Source organism: Phyllostomus discolor, chromosome 6, assembly GCF_004126475.2.
Source record: "Phyllostomus discolor isolate MPI-MPIP mPhyDis1 chromosome 6, mPhyDis1.pri.v3, whole genome shotgun sequence".
NCBI lineage: Eukaryota > Metazoa > Chordata > Mammalia > Chiroptera > Phyllostomidae > Phyllostomus > Phyllostomus discolor.
In genome coordinates this window covers 15,110,155-15,136,689 of record NC_040908.2, presented here as the reverse complement: position 1 = coordinate 15,136,689, position 26,535 = coordinate 15,110,155, and the positions used below count along the sequence as shown (strand labels likewise).

At 37.8% G+C, this 26,535-nt stretch overlaps 1 protein-coding gene across 3 annotated transcripts in view; it reads right to left on the bottom strand.

Moving 5' to 3' along the window:
* Positions 1 to 26,535, bottom strand: part of BABAM2 (BRISC and BRCA1 A complex member 2) — a 329,882-nt gene that overhangs the window by 263,187 nt on the left and 40,160 nt on the right. Inside the window, exon 2 of one of the 3 annotated variants that reach the window (XM_036027790.1) lies at positions 8,670 to 8,753. The exons of the other annotated variants lie outside the window; for them this stretch is intronic. Coding sequence (XP_035883683.1) covers positions 8,670 to 8,676 — 7 coding nt within the window. The 5' untranslated portion in view covers positions 8,677 to 8,753. The remainder of the gene's footprint in view (positions 1 to 8,669; positions 8,754 to 26,535) is intronic. 3 annotated transcript variants of the gene reach the window in all.

The following is a 26,535-nucleotide window of genomic DNA, read 5'->3' as shown; positions in this document are numbered from 1 at the left end:
TAATCAAGACAGTGTGGTGCTGGCATACAGAGAGACATTCTGATCAATGGAATGTAATTCAAAGTCCAGGAATAAACTTTCACATTTACAAGTTGATTGATTCTGACACGGGTACCAAGATAATCCATAATGGGGCAAAAAAAAAAAGAGCGGGGAGAATAATAGAGTGCTGACGAGGTTGTGGAGAAGCTAGAACCCCTGTGAACCCCTCGTTGGTGGGAATGTAAAATGGTGCACCATGTAAAATGGAAAACAATAAGGTAGCGCCGCAAAACTTTGTAAATAGTATTACCATGTAATTCAGCAATTCCACCGTCAGTACATACTCAAAAGAAGTGAAATCAGTGTTTTGAAGACATTTGTATACCCATGTCTACAGCAGCATTATTCACAATGGTCTGATAAAAGCAACCCAAGTGTCCATCGGCAGTTAAACAGATAAGTACGTACATTCTGGCATACCCTATAACATGAATACACCTTGAGAATGTTACGGTAAGCAAAATAAGCCGGTTATAAAAAGGCAAATATTGTGTGGTTCCACTTAGATGAGATATCTAGAGTAGCCAAATTCATAGAGACAGAAAAAAATGGTGGGTGGCTGGTAAGAGTTGGGGGGAGGGGTGACGGGGGGTTGTTTAATGGGTATGAAATTTTAGTCTTGCAAGATAAAAAACAGAGTTAGGGAGACTGGTTGCAGAACAATGGGAATGCACTCAACACCACTGAAATATGCACTTGAAAGGTATTAAAATGTTAAATTTTATGTATATTTTATCACAATTAGAATTTTTTTAAAGATTTTATTTATTTATCTTTTTAGAGAGGGAAGGGAGGGAGAAAGAGAGAGAAACATCAGTGTGCGGTTGCTGGGGGCCTTGGCCTGCAACCTAGGCATGTGCCCCGACTGGGAATCGAACCTCTGGCACTTTGGTTTGCAGCCCGCGCTCAATCCACTGAGCTATGCCAGCCAGGGTACAATTAGAATTTTTTTAAATAAGAGTCTGCTATGGACTATTGACTATTTGTGTCCTTTTAAAATTCATATGTGGAAACCTAATCCCCAATGTAATAGTATTTGGAAGTGGGGCCTTTTCGAGGTGATTATGTCACAAGGGCAGAGCCCTCGTGAATGGGATTAGTGCCCTTAAAGAAAAACCCAGGAGAGACCCTTTGCCCTCTCTGCCATGTAGGGTCACAACAAAAAAAACAGACTGAACTGGGAAGCAGACCCTCACCAGACACGGAATCTGCCAGCATCCTGACTTCCAAGTTCCCAGACTTCAGAGTTCCCAGCCTCCAGAACTAGGAAAAGCAAATGTTTGTTGTTTAGACCATTCGAGGTATAATAGTTTGTTACAGCAGCCTAGACAGACTAGGACAGAGTCTTCTCAACAAATGGTGCTGAAACAATTGGATATCTTCATGCTAAAGAATAAAGCTGAGTGCCTAACTTACAACATATATCAAAATTAATTCAAAATGAATCAAAGATCTAAGCATAAGAGCAAAAACTATATAGAACTCTTTGAGGAAAACATAAGAGTAGATCTTTATAACAAGGTGGTGTTTTCTTACATATGAAGCCAAAAGCAGAAGCATTAACAACAAAAAAAACAAGTAAACTGGATGACATAAAAATTTTAAATTTTTGTCCTTTGATGACACTGTCTAGGAAGTAAAGATAACTCACAGAATGGGAGAAAACATGGGACTTGCAAATCACATATCTGATAAAGAACTTGTACCCAGAATATATATAACGCAATTATACCTCAACAATAAAAAGACAACCCAACTTAAAAATGGATGAAGGATTTGGATATTTCTTCAAAGTAGATACACAAACACCTGACAAGCACATAAACAGATGCTCAACATCATTAATCATTAAGGAAATCAAAATCAAAGTCACAATGGGGCGCACCACTTCACGCCCACTAGGATGGCTGCAATCCAAGTGACACACAGGAAGAGGTCTCGGTAAGGACGCAGGGAGACTGAAACCCGCACACGCTGCTGCCGGGCCTGGAACGGTGCCACCAGCTTGGGAAACTCCGGCAGTTCCTCAAAATGTTAAACACGGAGTAACCTTATGACCCATGAATTCCACTCCTAGGTATATACTCAAGAAAAATGAAAACATGCTCACACAAAAACTAGCAGCATTATTTACAATAGAAAAGTAGAAACAGCCTAATGTCCATCAACTCAAGAACAGATAAATAAAATGTGAGAAATATATAAATAATGGAGTATCATTCGGCTATTTTTTACAAAGGTAGTTACGTGTTGCAATGTAGATGAACCTTGAAAACTTTAAGCTAAGTGAGAACAGCCAGACACAAAAGGCCATCTACGAGTACCGTATGGTTACCGTATAATTTCATTTACATGAAATGTCCAGAATATGTAAATCCGACAGAAAGTAGATTAATGGTTGCCAGGAGCTGGAAAAGGGGAAAACGGGGAGTGACCACTAACGAGTACAAGGCTTATTTTTGTGGTGATGAAAATGCTCTGGAACAGTGATGGTGGTTGCACAACTCTGCAAATGCATTAAAACCACTGAACTGAACACTTCAAAGCGTGGTATGTAAATTATATCTCAATAAAGCTGTTATTGTTTTAATGTGATGCAAAAATTTGTCCCACTTTAATCTTAAACAAATAAATTAGAAAGTATTTACTCAATGGTTATGAGTAAATTTATTTTTATAAATAAAATCATCTTGAAAATGCACTTAGGGAGTTCTCTACTTAAAAAACAAGTCTGCAATGAGCTCTTTTTAAAAACAAAGAATGTTTTTATAAAATGAATACTTATAAAAACCTTTCATTTTCAAGAAGTTCCCATATGGATCCTTTTAAAGGAGAGTACTAGGGAAGTTCATTTTTTTTTATTTTAGTTGGTATTTTTTAATGTTAAAGCAGCCAAAAGTATTTGAATATACAACAATTTTTTAAATAAAAATGTATACCAAATTATCCAAATCATCACACAATTGAGAGGATCTTTTTAGAAAGAGAGAGAGAAGTTACATGAGGTAAAAAACATCACACAAGTATTTTTCAAAACAAAGTACATTTAAATACCTTTCAGAATCTCACACTTTCACATTTCAGAATTCTCAAACCCTTCCCTTCAGCTTCAAAGATCTCCTGAAACACTATGCTTACTACTCTGTAGCCTCTTTGGGACAAAATGTGGCGTTGTTTTCTTGCTATGGAGAACAGTCAGTAAATCAGCCAAGAGCGTTTATTAAAAACCCACCATGCACAGGCGCTCATAGTGGACACCTGGGGCGTTCTGTGGGAAGTAGAAAACACAGTACCTGACCTCGCGGTGGAGAAAAGACCAACACAAATCATACAGAAGAGCAAAATAGCCTTGCATTTCCTTCATTTCACCCTGGAGAAGATGAAACAGACACAGAGTACAGACTCCTTGGATACTGCTTATTTCAACTTTTCATAAAAAAGAAGAGTGCGCAAGAGAACAAAAAAAATAAAAATAGGATCAGAGGTGACATAAGGTGAGCTTAAAAAAAAAAAAGTGAAGAAACGAAACACCTAGAATGGCTAGCAGTTGTGACTACCTAAAAAACAAAATGGTAGTTGTAAGTTTTACTTTTCATCACTCCCTGAAAATTGAGAGACTACAATATTGGGACCATTGGAACAGGAATTCCTCTATTAGAAAATACACATTTACAATGCGTCATAATATGACACATACATGAAATCGCAGAATTCCCAGGCACAGCGTAGCCTGTATGCGCACACCTGCGCCTCGGGAGCTAGCGATCTGTACAGGACACGCCCCGTCTCAGGCAGGCCCAGTCACCAGCTCTGCAGAGTGAACTGCCCGTCCTGCTCCCCGCTACAGAAGGAACACAGCTGGGCCAAAAGGACTCCTCGGTCTTACCACTGAAACTGCATCATGCTGTGCTGTCTATCTGAAAGTTTAAATAACTGCTAGGAAAATGCAGTTTCAAAGAAACGACTCAAATGGCTTTGCCAATGATGAAAGAATTATTCCTGTCAGTTGCTACATAAAATGATTATTTACTGAAACTTCCAGTATGGGAAGTAAAGTTCAGGCGAGAATCTTGTGGAAATGCCAGGCTGAAGGAGATTCTCAATGGGCAAGTAGATTCAATCAATAATTTGACGAAAGACTTTGCTGAAGTGATTCATTTCCAAGAGTTAGTTCTAACCCTTGAGTGTTTCCTTACACTGAAATTTAATCTCTCTCTTAAAATTTCACCCATTGGTTCTTAGGAATTCATGGAACAATTCTAGTTTCACTTTAATAGCATTGCCCTTCTACTACTCCCTTTACAGGCAGTTCTTGTGACCTCTCTTCAACCCCACCATGAGTCACCTCCTGATCAGACTAAATACCCCAGTTTCTTTCACTGTCCCTCTTGTGACTTGGTTCAGTTTCCTTTATCATGCATGCCTCTCTTCTCTGCAGGTGTACCAGTTTGTCTATAATCCTCTTAGAACTAACCTGTAAGAGTCCAGGTGTGCTCTAAAGAGCACACAATCAAGTTCAAAATTCCATGCCTTCATTTTAGATACTAAACTTCTATTAATAAATACCATTGCAAATTGAAATAGTTTGCTTTTTTTCGCAGGTACATCGATGTTGACTTGTAGTATGCTTCCTATAAACTAAAAGCCCCAAGATTTTTACATATATATCATATAGGCATAATATATAGTATATACATATTATGCATATATCATATATATAATATATATACACACACACTATTGTTAAGCCACACAGTCTTCATTCTTAATTTGGACAGCTAAATTTCAGAATCTATTTCAGGATTTTAAATTTATCCCTATTATATTTTGATCTTGTTAGATTCACCTCTCTATTTACAGCCCATCATAGTATTCTTAGACGCCATTCCAATTCTCAGGTGACACTCCCAGTTCAAGTTATATACAGTAAAGTTCACCTTTTTTGAGTACAGTTATGAGTTTTGTCACATGAATAGATTCACATGCATAGATTTGTGTGAGCACCACCAAAGGTAGGGCACAGAACTATTCCATCATCCTCCCAAATTTTCCCTTGCTGTCCCTTTGTAGTTAAACATTCCCACCATCCCTGGCAACCTCTGATCAGCTCTGTCCCTTCAGTTTCACATTTTCCACAATGTCACAAAAAGGGAATCATATTGTATATATAATCTCTTGAAACTGCTTCTTTCACTCAGCATAAGGTATTTGAGAATCAACCCAATGTATCACCACATTTCAGTGCATGTATCAATAGTCTGTTCCTTTTTATAGCTGACTAGTATTCTATTGTATGAATGTAGCACAATTTGTTTACCCATGTACCCAATGAAGCTAGTTCTGGTTTTTTATTATGAATAATGCTGCTACAAACATCCACATACATGCTTTTCTGTAAACATAAAATTTCCATTTCTAGAAAAATGGTTATCATTGCTAGATAAATACCTAAGAGTGGAATCACTAGGTCATATGAAGTATATCTACCACCTTGAAACAAACTGCCAAACTGTTTTCCAGAATAGCTGGTCCATTTAACAAGCCACCCAAGCCATGCATGAGAGTTCCAATTGCCAGACATTCCCACCAGTACTTGATATATGGTCCATCTGTGGTCGTCATTGTCCTTACTGCTTTAGTGTTTCTAATAGCTGTGTCATGATATCTCATTGTGGCTTTAATTTCCATTTCCCTAATGACCAGTGAAATTGAGCATCTTTCCACATGTTTATTTGCTATCTGTGTATTTTCTCTGGTGGAATGTCTGTTCAAATCTATTGCCCATTGGTTTTCATTCAGTTGTTTCTTTTCTTACTGTTGACTTTTAAGAGCTCTTTATATGTTCTGGAAATGTGTCTTCTTTGCAAGTATTTCTTCCACTATGCATTATCTTTCCACTTTCTTAACAGTATCTTCAGCAGAGCAAAAGTTTTTCAAATGGAGAAACCCAATTTATTATATTTTTTCTTTGATTAATTGTTTCTGATGTTGTATCTGAGAATTCACAGCCCAACTGAAGTTACAAAGACTCCCTCCTATGTTGTCTTCTCAGAGTTTTATAGTTTGAAATTTTATATTTGGGTTATTTTTTGTACATGGTTTAAGACAAAGGTCAAGATCTTTTTTTTTTTTTTTTTGGCAAATGGATGTCCAGTGTTCTAGCACCATTTGCCAAGAGAGCTATCCTTTTCCATCAAGTGTTTCTGCATAATCATGAAAAATCAATTAATCACATTTACATGGTTCCATTTTTTACCTTTCAATTTAGTTTTATTGATGTATCCATCCTTTTGCCAATACTGCACTGCCCTTGAAATAAGTCTTAAAATTTAGTAGTCTGGCTCATGCAACTTTGTTCTTCTTTTTAAAATTACTTTGGTTATTCTAATTCCTTTGCCTTTCTAAATAAATTTTAAAATCATCTTGTCAATATCTACAAAATCCTGCTGGGATTTTGATGGTGATGGCACTAAATCCATAGATAACAAAAAGAAAATTGATTTCTTATCTATATTCAGTCTTCTAATCCATGAATATAATATGTTTCCATTTACTGAGGTTTTTTTATTCCTTACATCTAATACAGATCCTGAACAGATCTTACTGGATTTATAACTAAGTTTTTCTTTTTTCTTTTTTTTAGAGGGCAGTTTTATAATGGCACTATCTGTAAAGTAACTGTTTCCAACCATTCTTGCTAGTATAAAAAAATATGATTCATTTTCCTATGTTGACCTATATCCTCCAACCCTGGAAAACCCATTTACTAGAATTTTTTTTGAAATTTCTTGGGATTTTCTACATAGACAATCATGTCATATCTGAATAGAGGGAGTTTTAATTCTTTCTTTCCAATCTGTATGCCCTTTATTTCTTTTTCCTGCTTTATTACAATGTCTATGATTTTTCAGTACAATGTTATATTGGAGTTGGGAAAGTAAACATTATCGTCTTTTTCCCAATCTTAGGAAGAAAACATTTAGTCTTTCACCATGAATGATGTTAGTTGTAGCTTTTGTGTAGATGTCCTTTATCAAGTTCAGGTTTAGGAAAATCCCCCTAGCCTGCTTTATCATGAACAGATTTTGAATATTGTTAATGTCTTTTCTGCAACTATTGATATGACATATGGTTTCTCTTGTATTAATCTATAAATATGGAGAGTAACATTGATTTCCAAGTGTTGAATCTGTCATTTATTCCCAGAATAAAACCTACATGGTCATGATACATTTTATTTTATTTTTTCTGCTGGATTCAATTTGCTAATATTTTTTAACAGTTTTGCTTCTCTCTTCAAATGAGGGATATTGATCTATGGTTTGTTTTGTATAAGAAAGTACTTTCTTTGACTGATTTTGGTATTAGAAAAATGTTGGCCTTATAAAATGAACTGGGAAATTTGGTGTCCACTTCAATTTCTAGAAGAAATTGTGTGGAACTGGTGCTACTTATTCCTTAAATATTTGGTAAAATTCACCTCAAACAATCTGGGCCTGGAGTTTTACTTTTGAAAGGTTATTTTCTTAGCGATGAATTCAATTGTTTTAACAGATATGGGACTAGTCAGAATATCTATTTCTTCTTGCGTTTTTAAGTATGTGTCTTACAAGTAATTTTTCATTTCATTTAAGTTGCCAAATGGATTGGCATAAAGTTAGGTTCAGAATGAAAGTGTTAAGCCATTGTCTGTGGACTTGGTTCAAATGTCAGTATAGTTTCCAAAGCCTTATAATGCTGTTCTTGTTTTCCCCAAGTGTGTGTTACTGAGAAACCAGTATGGGATCTGGTCACTGAAGTACACTACAGTTCAATTCTCAAAGCCTTTGCTGTATTGCCTCTGCTCAGTTGCATACTCATGCAACTCAAGAATAAGCCTGAGACTTCATACACAAATTGAAGAATCCTTTTCTCCAGCCTCCTCCTCTCCCCTATACTTTCTGGCACCTTTTCCTGGTACTCTGGCTAGAACATGGGGGTTATAGCCTCCCCATATTCTCATGCACTTCCCCTGACTGTATCCACCTGGAGGTGGAGCAACAAAAGAGAGTCAGAGGCCGTGGCAGGAGTCGAGTTTCCTAACTGGAGCTTGTCTGAGTTAAGGCCAGGGGAGCCAAATAAGCTCCATGCCAAAGGGCCCCCTTTTGTGTCTTCTGACCCAAGGCAGAGGATTTCCACTGCAGCTTTTACTGCCCATGCCCATGGCACAGTTCCAGCATCCAGGGTGCCCTAGGACCTAAACCAGGAAATATTGCATGAAATAAAAAAGCTGGAGGTCGCAGGAGGGAGTGGCAGGACACAAAGGAAACTCACATCTCTGTGGATCATTCTCTGAATTCTGGTTTCTCTTCCTAGTATGTCTGCTATTATTTACTTTGGAGAGTTTTCAAGTAATTGCTGTATGTATTCTTTAGATGAAACCACTGAGAGATAAGGTAAAGAGTTTTTACTACTTATCTGAAACTAATAATTAATCTTAATAAATATTTAATAAATAATCATAAATAAAATGACTAATCTTAATATCTTTATCCAATAGATACAAAATAGTGTCATGCATGCAATCAATATAAAATTAATTAGTGAGATATTTAACATTATTTCAAAATCTGATGTGTCACACTTACAGCACATCTCAATTCAGGCTAGCCATATGCCAAGTACTCCAAAGCCACATGTGGCTAGTAGCAACCACATTGAACAGCAGAGATCTACAGGACAAAATGAAACGAAAGAAGAGAACAAAGGGAATGAAGAAAAGGTAAGAAGAAAAGGTCATCCATTTCCCACGGTAACACGTGCTCACTACTTCATTGGGCAGCACTCTCTGTTGCTGGGCAGTTATTAGTTGCTGGAAGAAGTTCTTGCTTATATCTGAAAAATACATACTTATAAATCACTTTGAGTTCTGCCCTAAGCATCATTCTACATGGCAGCCCCTGATTTAAGAAATCATCTGCAAATGACCTCTCCTTTTAGTCTTGCCTTCTCCAAATGAAGCAGGCCCAGCTATTGCAGTGTTTACAATAAAAGACAGCTCTCAGGAAAGTGAGCCAGGAGATTCTTAGGTATATCAGAGGGAATCTGCTATGTTGCTCATCCTCAGAAACTCAGACTAATTTGGAAAGGGGTATAATGCCCTATCTTCAGATGTTATAGTGTTTTAAATGCACCTTTAACCTTGTACTTCTGTATATTTATTTCAGTGCATAAAATAACAATATTTTAAGCCAAATGCTATGAATTAGCATTACTTTATTGAGTAATAAACATTCTACTGTAGGAATTTTTAGTCTTAATAATTTTCTAATGCAGATTCATAAACTGTTTCATTAATACAATTTACTACCAATTCACTATTAACAATTACAATGCATTTGACCCCATAAAAACAGAGTAAGCTTTCTCAACCTTTCTATGATTTTGTTTATGGTTTTTAAAAGTAGCTGGGACTTGAATATAATTTTAAAACAAATCAGTAATGATGACGATCATGAAACAGTAAAAAAAACAAACTGAGAAAACAATAATAAAAATCTTAGCACATAAGCTTGATTTTTATCTATACACACAAACCACTACTTTAGATGTAGCCTCGCTTCCTCTGCACTGAACATCACAGAGAGACGGTTTTAAAGGTTAGTCCCAATGGACAGAGAACGTAGCTCCGCATTTACAGAGAAGAAAAAAGGACATTGTCATTTGGTAGGCATTATGAGGAAAATCCTGAAATGTGAAGCAACATTAAAAAATCACAACTGATTACTGCATACTAGCGGGAGCTTAAGAAAAAGAGTATGCGAACCTAAAGATGTGGGTTAAACTGGAAGGATATAAAGGCATTTTCTCATTTTCTAAAGAGAGGATCTTCACTTCTTAATTCGCTCAATACCTCAAAAATATTATAAGTAGTGTCACTAACAGAAAAAGAATTTAGAGATTCTGCCCCAATAAAGCTTACAATCTAGGAGATACAATCTTGGAGGTAAGACATTTATAAAAATAACTATAAACACTAACGTATTATTGATTCTGGATAGGATCAACAACGGATACTAAACCATTAGACAAAAAAGTTTCTGGGAAAAAGATACAGTCTCAAAGTATCACCCCACAGATTACTGATAAATTACAAAGGGAAAAAGTGTACTTTATGATAGCAGTATCTGGCGGATGCCAACTTTGCCTAACCACGCAGTCAAATGCAGCAGCACCGACAAGGGGGCAAATGGACGCCATGGACCTCTGATGACTGCATTGAGAAGACAGAGTTTCCCTTACTCAGGAAGCCCGACAGAAGTGTGTAAGCTAAACACCATTGTGAGGAGATAACCAGACACACCAAATGTAAGACTAAAAGACAACAAGCCTAGACACCTCAGAACCACTGACAGCATGAATGACAAACATGAAGGAAAAAAGTCAGAAGAACTAGTCTAGATTATGTATCGACCAGGGAATTTACATACTGACTGGTAATAAAAGATTTAAGAAAGGGTGCTGACTTTTTAAAGTGTAACAATATTAAAATTATGTTTTAAAAGAGTTGTTATATCAGCAATGCATACTAAAATACTAATGAATGGTATGACACTTTGAATTTACTTCAAAGTCATCAGGGAAAAAGCTGATGGAGGACACATAAAACATGGCTGACCACGAGCTGCTCATTGTAAAGTGGGGTGATAGGTTCCCAGGAATTCATTATACCAGTCTACCTCTTTTATGTTTGAAATTTTACATTTTAAAAAATTGTGTGACTTTCCCAAAGACTTCACATACTGTCACCATGACTTGATCTCAGATGACAATATAATTTTCATTCAGCAGACTTATCGAGTCAGGAGAGACTTTACAATGAAGGCAATCATGTAACTTATCATCTAAACTGGGATAGCCTAGAGTAGGAAAGAGGGCATTATTAAGAATTAACCAAGACAAGAGACGTAGAGGTATATGGTTGATTGCCCTCCACATATGATATCCAAGTCAGTTTCTGAGAGCTCAAAAGTATCCCTTAAAACATACAAAATCTCCAGGAAAGAGGTATCTATTTCAATTCTTCCAATAACGAATAATTCATTATTTCCCAAAGCAGTTTCTGATATTAGAGGACAACACCACTTACTAAAAAGTCTTGTGCAGAGTCAAAATCTGGCTCCTAATAACTTCTCCCTAGTAGGACTGGTTTTACTACTTCTCCCTAGTAGGACTGAAGAACAAAATGTGACGAGTAGAATGAACCCTGAACTAACTAACAGCAGAGAACTCGGTCTGCCAGTAACCAATGATACCACCTTGAACAATTTACTTAACCTCTCTCAGCCTCAATTTCTAGTCCTTTCTACCTTTAAAGACTAGCATTCCTCATTCCTTCAAGCAATGTCTATGTGTCATGACTTTTGTCAAGCGCACACTAGTTTCATGTTTTTTCTGTACTGTGACACCCAAATAGCCACACAGCACTCATGCGGGAACTACTATGGCACAGGCAGAACACAAGAACCTCATTCCAAGCTGAGGACCCAATGCTTCCATTACTACAGCACAAGTCTGTATGAGCTTTTTTCAGCAGTCACGTCACATCCCTGGTTCACTCTGTACATGTCCCAGATTGTTTTTCATGCAACTGCTCTCCTCTACCTACACAACCAATTTTTGAAACCTGAATAAGAGACTTTACACTGTTAAATCTCATCCCGGTGTTTCTGAACCGACACACTAGCCTACTAGGATAAATTTAATTTGGTCCATCACATATAACAGTATCCATCTCTTTAAACCTGTATCCTGCACAAGTTAATAAGTATGCCCAAATCATTCACAATAATGTTGAACAAAACATAGTTAAAAGATTATAGTAACTCATTAGACTTTCCAATGAATTGTTCAATTTACTGCAAATCTACTTAACCATTTTTTTGGTTTAATAACACGGAATATCAAGAAAGATATCACAGGGAAGTGGTCAAATTTCTGTTGAAATAATTTCTATATTAGGTGATCTACCATCAAAAAAGAAATTAGGTTAGTGTGCATAATTTGTTTCTAAGCAACCCTCTGTTGGTTTGTACAGATACAACATGTTTTAAATTTTCTGAAACCATTTATTTAATAATCAGCTCTTGAATCTTACCCAACATCAGTGTAAAAATTAAACTGTAATTTTAAGGCTCTTTCCTTCCTTTTCTTTCAATATTGGCATGTTTTTCTTCATCTGTAGTCCACTGTCATTATCCACAATTTCTCCACCCTGATAATTATTTGGAAATTCTAGTAATTCTAGTTTTCAAAAAAAGATCACCGCTATAAAAGCAATACTGGTACGGTTAATTCAACACAACTCTGCTCGGTGCCCCTTTCAGCACCATCAAACTGTCAGGTGGATGGCGAATAATGTTGTTTTGTCCCTAGGACAAAAATATTTTTGAGGGAGCACTGGAATGTTGCCTCATAAATAATGAGATTCCTATTAATGACAGTAGGTCTATATTGTCAACTGATGGTCGCTGGTGCCAATTCGACACTGACAGCAACTTCCAATGTGGGGTGCAGTGAAGAAGGAAACTCTATTCAGTGCCCACAGCTCAGTGTGACACAGCACGGCCGTGAAAACAACACTGCAGTTAGGAGGCCCTGGGGAGAGGCTCCTCTCCAGCTAGACAGCTCTGCTCCACTCCATGCCTGTCTGCTCTGCCCAGCGCTGGTCTGCTCTGGCAGGGCAGCTTTGGTGTTTCATCATCAGTGTTTCAGCTCCAGCCAGGGAAACACTCTTCCATCTTCAGCGGAAAGGGAAAATATACTCCCAGAGTCAGAGGGAATCTGACTTATACAAACAGAAGTCCCTGCGCCTGGCCTCTGATTGCTTCTCCTCCTGCAAATGAGGGTTCCAAATCCTCACAGTGTGACTAGTCCAAAAGGCACGGTCCTGATTGGTCAGAAGACAGCTGCTCTGATTGGTTGGTGAAGAAGTTGATGTGGGATATAGCTGCACAGCTCCGATGAGATGAAGAAAGCCTCAGTTCTATTGGTTGAAACAGGATTCCAGAAACTCCTTTGTAAGGGCTGGCTCAGATGGCAGAAACACAGTGCAGGCAGGCAGTTCAGTGCAGGAAGCAGGCAGCTTAGTGCAGGCTTCTCCCTGAAGTGCATGCAGTTCGCCTGAGAGGTCATTATGCAGAAATGGCTGCTAGGCTCCGTTTTTTACATTTGAGTACAGTTAGCCACCAGGAGCCCTTCTTAGTATCTTCTTGCTCAGGGTCCACAGTATCCACTTACCAAAGACACGACTAAGGAAATTGCTGCAATCAGGAGTAGATTAGATGACATCAAAGGGTCTTTAGCTCTAAAAATAAAGTTCTTCCACTTTAGTTGATTATTAGGATGACATAAATTCTGACAAATCCATGTCTCTTAAGAGGAACCAATACTAATAGGTTGAGGGGAGAATATTCTACTTGAATCAAATTTGCTTTTGATCATATCTAATTTCTTTCAGATTCCTTCTGATCATAAAATAAAACAAAGCGGGTACTTGATATTTAAAACATATGCTAAGGTTAAAATAATTGATAACTGAATTTCCAAATAAATTTTAAGTGCATTTTAAAATGAAAACCCAATTTTTCTCATTCACAGATGTTAGCTATACATATCTAGTCCATGTTATTATCTGGACCTTTAACTTGTCTTGACCTTTAAGTTTTCTTCCTTCATCTTTCCCACCTTAAAGAAAATGATCCAATTGATTTTAGAAAGTGACTTAAAACTGTTTTAATTTACAATCTGATCACAAATTAAACCAGTTTTTTATTATATCAAAAAGACAGAATTAAGACAATTGAAGATATATCAGCACACATCATAGACCTGAATCATAAAGCCATGTTGCTAGGTCAGGGTCTACAAGGTAACTTAAGATCATGGATTAACTAGTCTTAAAGACACAGACAGTAGAATATAGCATTTAACACTATTCTCTGTATCTCACAGCTGAAACTGAGCCTTTCTCTCTCATGAACCTGATTCACTTCTCGCCCTATTTTCAGCAAATTCTGCTTGTGATTTATGCCCTCAAAAACAAGCAAAACAAAAATAACCACAAGTTATTACTCTTCAAGTGTCCAAGATAAATCCACATACAAGTAGAAATTTGTCAGTTAATTTCCGAACCAGGAATTTGTCAAATGACCACACCTTTTCTAGCTGATGTACAGCAGGCGTCATCACAGTCTGATGTTGTGTTTACCTATCCAGCAATCCATTGCTTGCTCTCGTTTCCTGTATAACTTCTCACCACCAGTAGCTGATTATTCACCTTGATTTGCTTTGATCTGTTTCTACTGAGAAACAAATTGTTACTGTGTGGTAATAAACATAGTATTTCTTTCCCAGCATGTCACAGTGGGCAAAGCATTGAGTTTGTACCTGGAAGTCTTGCATTTGACTTCTGGATCCCTGACTTCCTGATCAAGTGACCTCAGACTAGTCACTTAGACCCTATGAACCCTCCCTTACACATAACGCAGGGTAAGTGGCCTCCGAAAGCTGTTGGGAAATCAGAGTGAGATCATCAGAGTAAAAATACATTGGAAAACATGGAATGCTATACAACTGTAAATACTTCTTTCTAACTCCTAGCTGAACTATACGAAGCAGAAATTTCAGGATGATGTGGCAAACTTGACACAGACAAGCAACACTTGCCAAAAAATCAGGAGAAATAACTACAGAATACTAGATGGGGAAGGGGGGAAGGAACCATACCAATCTTGCTTACAACTCTGAGTTCATTGTTTAACAATATGTCTTTTGCTGACTACATCCACAGGCACAAACCAGAACGCCAGCAGCAAAACCAAACTAGCACACAATGAACAATATCAGATTTGGACCTTGTACTTCAGCTCCCACAAAACCGAGCTTGGAAGATCGTGCAAAAACCCACTCGTAAACACTCAGAAACGCTGTGCAAACTAAGCATGAGCCTTTGGAATTCATGGAGGAAAAAACTGAATAATACTCCCTACTGTCAAATAACTCTGAAATGCCCAGCAACACGACCAAGAAAGATGTAGAAAAAAAAATAGTATGAAGGATCCTTTGAGTTCACACACGACAGAGCTAAACAACAAGTCTAACAATGAACAAAAGCGAGTCTCGTAATCCACAGTAGCTAAAGTGGGGGAAATCTATTGAAATGAATGAAAATTTAGGATGCTGAAAAACAAAGAGGAGTAAATTAAAATTCTTCAAAAGTAGATATGAGAAATGCTCTTTAGAAACAATGAATAAAATAAATAAAAATAAAACTACTCTCAGAGTAAAAATGGTTAAAAGTATACAAGCTCTAGCCAACTGTCACTGAAAATAGGAAAAAAAATTAAAAATAATCAAGCAACAGAAAATGAGCAGTTTTTTAAAAGCAGAGGTGTCACAGCAATAGTTTTTCTGTCTGATAGTTTAAAGTTGATGAAAACAAAGGACAAAGACAATCACGCTTCTGCCAGGAAAATTATGCAAGTCAGAAAGAACTCAAGCAGGGTCTGTAAACGCAAGTTATCTACATGGGCCACAATTTCCAGGGGAGGGATGGAGACATAAGCAAAACACAAGCCACAACATCTCAGAAGCGCCAAGGTCACTCCAACACAGTAGGGAGAAGTTGTGAAATGCAAGCATCCAACAGAGACCAACGGAAATACAGCAGCAGACTCTGATAACACCGGGGCAAATTCTATCTTCTAACTATAATGCACGAAGCAGAGGTTTGATAACGCCATGTTACCCTGTCATGAAAGCAGTGTTATCCAGAGATAATACTCCAATGAGATTCTACATCATCTCTCTTCGTGCAACATTAAAATCAGATATTTACTAAGGAAAACTACAACTTGCAGGAGTCCAGACTCTTAAGAGTGCACGTAGACATGGAGTACGTCGTCCCTCACAGAAACAAACTGACTTGCACGTGGCTGGTGGCCGGACGCCACAGAAAGCAATTCTGTTGGAGAGTAAACTCCCCCACTCGATTAACGACACTGGCTGAGTCCTCAGCGGGGACAAAGGCCCTGCTGAAGCTCCAGAACTAAAGCTACATTTGTGCCCTCTCCTCTCAAGAAAGCTGCTACTGAAAACCAAAGCCCCCACTCTAAAGGCAGGCCTCCTTTCCTTCCCCAAGACCACAAGCAGCTTTGGGTCATTCAAAATCCTAAAAGAGTCAAGTTGCGGTTCAGAACTCATACCCAGAGCCACACTGGTCCACGGCTCCCCTCAGGGGAGAATCACCCTGACCCCTTCTAAGGGCTCAGGTACTTCGCGCTCACAGTATCACCCTACACGCAACTCTCTTGAGGAAGGCAGACCAGAACGGTAAGAGGCCCAGCCTCCATCTTTCCTCCCGTGAGCATGTGTTCAAGGCAAGGAGCTGAAGCCAGTAAGCCTCGCCAGGCAGCCAGGCCCTCTCTAGACCTTCCACCTCTTGGCAGGTGACGCCAACTCCAACTTTATCCAAATACAAACACACATAAATATATACCTATATATTTGCCCACACCTTCTCCTCAATATTTACCCTTCTTCCCTAATCCTTTTGTCTTTTCCTCCTCCCTCTGAAGACTTAACTTCTGTAGCTCAGCTCCTCGTCCGACCTCTTCCACCTCCTACAGGCTCTTGTTCCGCTCCTGTTTGTCAGTGTCTCTGTTCCAATGACTAACGCCACCTAACATATACCCCAAAACTCAGAGGCTTAAAACCACCACCATTGTATAGTGCTCACAGATTGCATGGGCTAGAAACGTGGGCAGAATGTAGATGGGGGGTTCTTTTGCCCCTGACAGTGTTGGGAGAGGCCTCTCAGTGGTGTGCAGCTGGTACACAGGCTGGTTTGGAGGGTCCGGCGTGGTTCCGCTCACACATCTGGTGCCGGGGCTGGGACAACTCCGAGGCGAGAACATCCGGCGGCAGGGCCAACATGTGGCCTTGTGCTGTGGCCTGGCTACCTGACAGCACAGCACCTCACAGCGATGGCTCAGGGCTCCGCGCACAAGTGCTCCCGCTAACAAGATTAAGACCCAGCCTCAAAGTCATACAACATTATCTTCATCTTACTCTATTGGTCAAAACACAGTCACAAATCCACCCACATTCAAGGGGAGCAAAATTACACTCCAACTCTTGAAGGAGGGGCGGCAAGATCACACCCAGTGTAGAAGAGCACGTGGGACAGGAGATACTGTTGGGCCTCCTGTGGACACTCTGCCACAGTCTCCAAGTTCACTGATGATTTCCTTTCATTCTAAAATCAGGCTCAGCCTAATTCATTCTTTTTTAAAATGCCCACTCTTAGTGCTGTCCATCATCGGCTGAGATAAAAAATATAGGAAGGTAATTATAGGCAAGGTTAAAAATGTAAGAAGTAGAAAGCAAATTATACGCCCCTTAGAATAGGCAACACTGGTAGAAACAAGATATTCAAAGGGAGAGCAACAGATGGAGCTGGAAATGAAAGCTGCGGACGGGCTGTCAAAGCAATCGGGTTTAGCAGGGAAAGGAGAAAGGGAAGAGAGGACGCTGGAGACGCTCCGATGGTGCCCAGTGAGGGAGGCCCTCAAACACCGTGCTTCCGGGTGGGACTGAGTATGCGCTCACTAACGACTGGGTAAGGGTGGGGTGGAAGCACTCTGAGATTTGTGGGGTCCTTCTTTTCTTTCCAGAGGAAATGGTCAACCCTGTCAAACTAGGTAAAAAAATCTGATGTTTGAGTGATTGGCTTGAACTTGTCTTACCAAAGTGTAATGAAATTACACTCAGAAAAACAGAAAAAGGAGAAACAAGAAGACAGGAACAATAGAAAAAATTAACTGGAAAAGAAGCAATTTTGCAATATGTTCTATGTTAAAATGACCTAACTGTCTTATTTCAACATTAGGCAGCATTCACTCTTTATCGTGACAGGCTCTAGGCAAATGGTCAAGCAACACGTTTTATGTCTAACTAATCATCTCATGATCTGCTTATCAGATCCAACCCAAGGACAGAAACAAAGGCCCTGCTACTCTTGGGATAAATTCAATTTATTTTTTTCTTCCCAATGTGCTATATCATCATTCTATAATAAGAGATCGACCTACCAACAGTTGTCCTTTACAAAGTAAAATTAGTCCAACTCTACAAAGTAAAATTAGCCCAAGTTGTTGGCAGACTACTTTTGCACATCGTTTTCTAGGTTCCTCCTAAATATGCCTGTAAACCAGGTAGGTCTATGCAACCTTTCGTAGTTCCTATCCCTTTCTCCAGTGCAGAAACTATGGTGCTCTTTCTCAAATCCTCAGATATACCCTTGTCCCTTTTAAAGATCCCCCAAATTAGTATCCTTCCAATTAAGACTTTCCACGTAAGACATAATCGTTTAGTTCCCTGTTCTTACTCATTTAATAAACAAACATTTCCCGATCAGCTACTATGTGAGTCATACACACCTTCAAGATCACAGAGGCTCCTACCCCTCGAGTTTAACAACATACTATTTCGGGAACTACAGGTTTGACGTGACATAATCTGGTTATCAACTTCTCCCACGTCCTAAAGCAAAAATTTCTTCTTTCACGCCATCCTTAGTGCACTACCAGGACCTGGGCTATCCCTCTGATGGCACTGCTTGACGTCCATACGTCTGACATTAAGTCCGCCGTCAGGAAGTTAGCTTTTTTTTCTGTAGAGCAACACAATTTATCTTTTCTTTCCCTTCTTTCATCTTAAGAACCAGAACACAAAAGAGACTAAGAGCTATGCTAATGTTGTTGAACCTTACAGAGGATGGAGTTTTTATAAAGATGAAAAGAAGACTCATAAGTAGAAATGATCTGTGCCATGATGGGCTGTTAGGAATAATATTTAAAATAACTCACGCATAAGTTTGTATTCTCTAGAAATAGGTTCTTCTCTTAGATGAACTGGGCTAAAGGTAATTCCTATTCTACATAAATAAAATCAACTTGCCAAAATGAGAATTCTGAGTCATAAGAGAGGAGGAAAATTGCTCACTTTTCTAAATTCCACAACATAGTTCACCCATTATGGCATAAATTGGAACAACTCAAAAGATACATTTATCTTAACATTAAACAGTGAAGAAATGTGCTTTAAATATCTCTGTGTTCCATAGAGTTTGAAAATCCAATGCAAATACTCAAGTCATATCCAAAGTGAATAATCTTAATGGATGCCGGAACAGGAATAGAAAAATCCCACTGTTAAGGGAAAGAAACAGAAAAACTAACCGGGCAATAACATGGCCTAAGTAATTAGACTATTCATGAAAATCAAGTCCCCCAAACAAAACATCTTGATGTGACTGATGACTCAAGCACGACTTCATCTGCAACGAGTGGGGGAAAAGGGTCTCCCACGAGTGCGCATATATGTATTTACGGAAAAAACAGACAAGATTTCAAAGGATATCAAAGATCACTCAAGTTTTTGCCTTTTTGCCCTAGATCAACAAAATGGAAAGGGCAATTTCAAATTACTACCCAGCACTTTTCGAATTTGCCAAAGTTCTAAGATTTTTGTTCTTTTAAAGGAAGAACGCAGCGATGGAAAACAATAGTGTACTTCCTGGCCTTGGGAAGAGGGAGACAGAGGCTCTCCAGCTGCACTTCCTAGAGAAGTGTACCAGCTGCCTTCTGCAAACTGAGATCAAATTGCCAAGAATTTACAGGATAGCAGTTATGATAGCTGACCTAAAGTGCTGATATACAGCAAAGAGGATATAGTGCAAACCACACAGGAACTGACAGGAAATCAGCCTTCGGGCTGGCATTTACACATTCAAGAAGGCTAGGAATCCTGGACCTTGGACAGCCAAATTGCATCATCTTCTTTGTAGGAAGAAGTATCCTTCAGAGAGAACAGTGAGAAAAATCTCGCACAAAGATCTCTGGTGCCTGTTCCTATTTAATAACACTGCGCCTGCCCGAGCCAGTGGTTTCCTCACATGTGTTAAACGTCCATCTAGGGTCCTGCAGCATTACTTGCCCAAAAATCACATGTCTGCTGGCACACACCTTCATTCTCTCAGCCCTGAGCCCACTGAATGCCATAAATGATTCACAGGCTGTGATGATAGTAAGAAGAAAAACTAATATTTGGAGTTCACCGAATAATGAGTCATACTCCTGGAAGAAAAGGAAGCATCATATTGGCAGCCCGGTGGGATGAAATTTTAAAAATTGTTTTTAACATTAATATTCCTTCCATAAAAGTTGGCTAAAGGAAAACAATCGAGAAGCATGTGATATCTGGTTTGCCTGTGCCTTACAAAAGTCTAGTTCATGCTCCAAGAATAAGAACGAGTAGGTATCTATTACCTATTCCTAGACTTGCCTTCTGGATCCACTGCTGCCAAGTTACTCACTCTCCCACACAACACTTCCCATACTAATTTTGACCCTTAAGAATCAAAAAAATATCCTTCCTTCTTTGCACCCAAATGCCAAAATGGAATCTTTTAGTATCTCACCTTCATAAAGGGAATGTTTGAAAACAGGCCTCGCTGGCTGTGACATCAGCGAGTCCCTGCGGCCTCCCAGGGCCGAGGAAGCGTTCCCAGTCCCTCGCAGCGCTGCCGCACTCCTACGGTGCAATCTGGCAATGGCCAGGGACCAAGTCTTTAAAGCTGTTTTATGGTATTTAACATATGGTCATAAATTGCTCAGTGCTCTAAAGAGGGGCTAAATTTGCCACCCCTATTGATGAGAAATGTTCTTATTTATTTAAATTTAGTGGCAAACTGGCACCTCTCCAGATGGAGAGGTTTAGGCAGAAGTACAAAGGAAGAACTACTCGAGATGAGTTGTAACTTTTCTGTACGCTGAATGCAACCACATCCTCTTGGGCTTGCAGCGCCACTATCAAACGGGTTGACCGTATAGAATGAAAACATTCTCATTTCTAAGGCCCAAGAAAAGGGGAAGCATAATTTTTATTCAGACTGCATAAGAAGAACTTTTTTTTCAAAAAAAAATTCTTTCTTTTAATCTTCAGGTTAACTCTATTCCCACCATCTCTCGCTTCCCTTGTCCCTTCATACCCCCCATTAATTAAATGTATCTGGTGTTCGTTTGAAATCCTGTATCTACAAAACTCCCTGGCATTTCCTAGATCCTCTAGCATCCGCTTTCCTATTTTGCTATATTTTTGGTTAAGTTGTTTATTTTTTTTAATGGCTCTAATTCCCTATCACTAAAGATGATCCTACTAAAACATTTTGTTCTCTTCCTTTTACAACCTAGCCCTGTAGCCAAAGGCAGAAGAAAAACAAGGATTTATTTTTTTTGGTGGGGTTGTTACTGATGATATTAGTGTGAATGGTATCAAAAGGGAAGGAAATGTGAAGGATAAAGCCCCTGCGGGTTTCCTTTTTTATATGCTGATACAGAACTGGCCAAAGACTGGGGGGGGGGGGGGGGGGGGGGGAGATGATTATCTTACCTGAAGAAACCTGGAGAAAAATTTCAATAAATTAAAAATTTGATAGCAGCCTGGGAACAGTATTAAAAGAACTGTTCTATGAAGAACTAATAGGCTGGTTATATCAAGCAAAAGTCTCACTTTTCGATTTCAACAGAAACAAAGAGTCATATCTGCCACATAAATAAATACATATAAAAAGACAAGATAGATTTATTAAGAATCAGTATATGGAAGTTAATGTGAATGACGTCATGCACTAGAAATTAAGACACGGTTCATATCTTTGGGAGAATGGAAATATGAAAATCTCAATTATTTCCACCAAAGCAGACTAATGACCCAGTGAAAATCAATGGGGACCAGCTGCCAGGCGGTGCCACGTAAAGCCTGCCGTACGACAGCCTAAAGTGGCTGGAGGGCCTGTGCCAACTGGAATGGCCACCAAATGTCCCCAAAGGTCTTATGCCAACTTATGCCTGAAATGTCCTAGAGACGAAGGCAATTCAATGTTCTTACAGGCCAAAATAATTTTTACAGAGGGACTAATTCAAAACAAACAGAAGCGGATGGGGCTTCCAAACACTTCCCTTAAGAACCTAGTTTCCTAAGTACCCTTCGTTCTTAAGTCAGACCAGAACTTTAAAATCTCTACTTTACCTCCTCTGAGAAAATATTAGTTTATCTTTTCTGATCTGAAGGCACTATTGCCAGTGCCATTATCGTGCAAAAGAAAGAAAGAAAGAAAAAGAGGGATCGCCTTAAATACAAAGATAATTAATAGACATATAGGCATTTGTTGGCACCGACTTTGTACCCTCACAAGATGCTATATGTTTACTAAAATAGTCCACATCCTAGGCCATAAAACAAGTCTCAATACATTAAAAAGGATGTAAGTTATCCAAAGCATGTTTTGGGATCATAATGGAATTAAATTCAAAATCAATAAAAGATTTCTGAAAAACTCAGAAAATCCTGCACATTTCCAAATAACCCATGGGTCTAAGAAGAAATCAAAAGGGAAATTAAAAATATAAAGAATTAAAATGAAAATATAACATATCCAGACCAGTGGGATACAGCTAAAGCAGTAGTTAAGAATCTATAGCATTAAACACCAATATTAGAAAAGAAGAAAGTTCTCAAATCAATGATCAGAGCTTCCATCTTAACAAACTAGAGAAAGGAGAGCAAGTAAACCCAAAGCAAGAGAAGATGAGAAAGGAAATTCATGTAAAAGAAAACAGAAGAACAGAAAAGATGGATAAAACCAAAAGCTAATTCTCTGAGAAGATGAGTAAAATTGAAAAACTAGCCAGACTGGTAAAAAAAAGGAGGGGAGGTGGGAGAAGAAAACAAATTACCAATATCAGGAAAAGCAGATGTGAATCATTACATATTTTTTTACTATGAAAAACTTTATGCCAATAAGTTCAACAACTTAGATGAAATGGACAAACTCCTTTCAAGATATGAACTGCCAACACTCACCCAAGAAGCAGATAACCTGACTGGTTCTACTAAGGAAACTGAATGTGTACTTTAAAGCCTTTCCATAAAGAAAACTCCAGGCCCACATGGTTTCACTAACAAATCACACCAAACAGCTAAGGAAGAAGTAATATGACTTCCTCACAGACCATTCCCCAAAAAATGAAGAAAAGGGTTTTCATCACAACACATTCTTTCTCAAAGTCAGCTTTGTTATGATGCCAAAGCCAGAAAAAAGGATTAAATGAAAACTATTGTACAAGCCAATTATCACCCATGAACATAACTGCAAAATTCTAAACAAAGTTTTAGAAAATTGAATCCAACAGTATATAAAAAAATTAATACATCATGACCAACTAAACTTTATATGAAAGATGCAAGGTAAGTTAATATTCAAAAATCAATCAGTGAAATCCATCATACTGGTAACATAAAAAATCAACAATACATGATCATCATAATAGATGAAGGAATGTATTTGTCAAAATACCTCCATTTCTGATTTTGAAACAAACAAACAAATTTAAAAAACCTCTCAACTAACTAGGAATAGAAGGAAACTTCCTCAAACTGATAAAGGGTACCAGTGAAAAATATACAGCCGAACTGTACTTAATGGGGAAAGACCAAATGCGTCTCTGCTAAAATCTGGAACAAGGCACAGATGTTTGCTCTCAACCCTTGTATTCAACATGAAGTAGGAGATTCTAGTCAGTGCACTAAGGCAAGAAAAATAAAAGACATTCAGATTGGGCAGGAAGAAATAAAATTGTCCATTTTCACAGCTGACAGCTCATGTATGAGTTGTAGTAACTTGCATGTGGAAAATCCTATAGAAGCTACACACGAGCTACTACAACTCATACATGAGCTTACCAAGGCTCCGGGAGCTAATGTCGACAGACAAAAAATCAATTGTATCTCTGTATACCAGCAATGAACTATCAGAAACTGAAGCCCCCCAAAAACACAATTTACAGTAACATCAAAATAAACATGACCAAAAAAGTACAAGATCTATACATGGAATAGTGAAAAACATGGAAAACTAAAAAACTGACAAGATGATTCCATATTTTATATGAAAATGCAAAAAGACCTAGAATTTCCACATCCATTAAGAAAGAGAAAGAAAATTGGAGTATTTATACTACTTAATTTCAAGACTTTATACAACTACAGTAATGAAAACATAAAATTAGACATACAAGTCAACAGAACAGACTACAGAATCCAGAAAGAGCCTCATATATATATGGACAATTAATTTTTGAACTTGAACCATATACAAAAATGAACTTAAAATGGATCATAGACTTAAATGTAAAACCTAACCCTACGAAATGTCTAGAAGAAAGCATATTATGAAAACCTTTGTGTCTTGGGTTAGTCAAAGTTCTTACATGGGACACCAAAAGCATAATTAAAAAAAAAAAGATAAACTGAACTTCATCAAAACTTCTGAGTTGGTAAGACAATGAAAAGATGAGCCCAAGGAGAAAATATCTGTGAATCACACATCTGATAAAGAAAGGACTTATATAAAATATATAAAGAATTTTCAAAACTGAATTATAGAAAAAAAATAGTTTAGAAAAATATGGGTAAGATTTGAAAAGACATTTTACTAAAGACAAAGCCCATAAGCTTTATAATATATGAAGATATAAAATGTATGACAACAATAGCACAGAACAATTGGGAGTAGAGGAAAGAAAAGTATAAACTGTTGTTAGGTTCTTACATTATAAATGAAAAGTTACAATATTTTTAGTAGCAGGCTGTGAAAAGTTAAAGATGCATATTCTAAACACTGGACCAGTCATGGAAAAGACTAATAAAATGGTGAATCCTCTAGCTAAACTAACAAGAAAAGCAAAGAAAAGACAGGCACAATTTTACCAGCATCAGGAAAGATAAAAGGGGTCATTAGACAGATCATACAGGCAGTAAAAAGATAATAAGGAAAGTATTATAAATAACAATATGCTGATACATTCAACAACTTAGATGAAATGAACAAATTCCTTGAAAGACAAGACTACAAAACCTCACTTAAAAATAATTAAATAACCTGCTAGCCTTATTTATATCTGTTAAATTGCATTTGTAATTTTTAAAAAAGCTACCCACACACTCTTACACACACACACTCCAGGCCTAGATGGCTTCACTAGTGAACCTACCAAACATTTAAGGAATAAATAAAATCAGTGCTTCACAAACTCAGAAAACAGAAGAGCACTGAACACGTCCCAACTCACTTTACGAGGCCAGCATTAACTCTGATAGCAAAACCAAGCAAAGAACTACAAGAAAGTACAGAATTACAGCATCAAATATAGATGCAAATATCCTTAAAAGAATATGTTAATCAAACCCAGCAATACATAAAAAGGATAATACATAATGATAAAGTGGATAAATTCCAGAAATGAAATACTAGCTCAACATTTGAAAATCAGAATGAAAGAAGCCGTATACAAAAACTGCATAGTATATGATTCAATTTACAAGAAATTCTAAAACAGAAAAAACTTTAATTTCAAAGAGGATAAAAGCTTGGAGGGTGGGGAGATGGTGACTTAGGGAAGGAAGGAAACGCTCTAGATCTTTGGGGGATGAAAATGTTATATGCTTGACTATGGTGTAGTAATTAATATAGGTGCTTACAAATGCCAAGGTTTATGTAGCTGTATAACTAAAATAGGTACATTTTATTATATATAAATTATATCTCAATAAAGTTAATATTAAAAAATGGGATAAAAATCTGTATCTCAGAATTACTGTGTGATTAAATGAGATATAATGTATATAAATAAACCTAACTCTTTATAAAATAAATGCTAGGTTAGTTTAGCAATTTATCAGTCATATTTTAATAAATTATAATCAGCATCAAAGCCAGATTTATTCATTTATTTTTACATATGTATTCAGCTACAACTAGGCTGACTTTAATATTAACTGCTATTCTTAAATTTTTTTTTCAAACATTCCATGAATTCCAAGAAAATAAAATACTCTGAAACACCAGAACAAAGGAATCCTCAAAATCTAAGGGAGAGATAATGTCTAATCCACAAAATTAGCACTTCTTACTTGCCTTCAATGAGCATTTTTTTAGAACATTTGCTAAATCAAAGGTGACCTGCCTCCCTAATTAGCCTCTAAAAATACCTTGAATGCTACATAATAATCTTTAAAGTAAATGAATCCTTTGAAAAGATAAAAATAAAGTAAAATGAACTATGCTACCAAGGAAAATTATAATGCCTCTCAGCATGATGCAAAACACTAAGTCCGCTCACACAGTGTCCAACTTTTTGCTTAACCGTTACAAGCCACAGGAAAAATGGTCCACTCCTGCCCTCCCTGCAGATGACTGGGGAGACGGGAAGAGTGGTGGCCAAAGCGCCCCTGACAGCACATCCATGATTTGAGCTCAGATTTGTGAGTGCAAATGAAGAACCCAACGTGGCAAAACAAAACAAGCTATTTTATTACTTCCTTGGTCAGTCC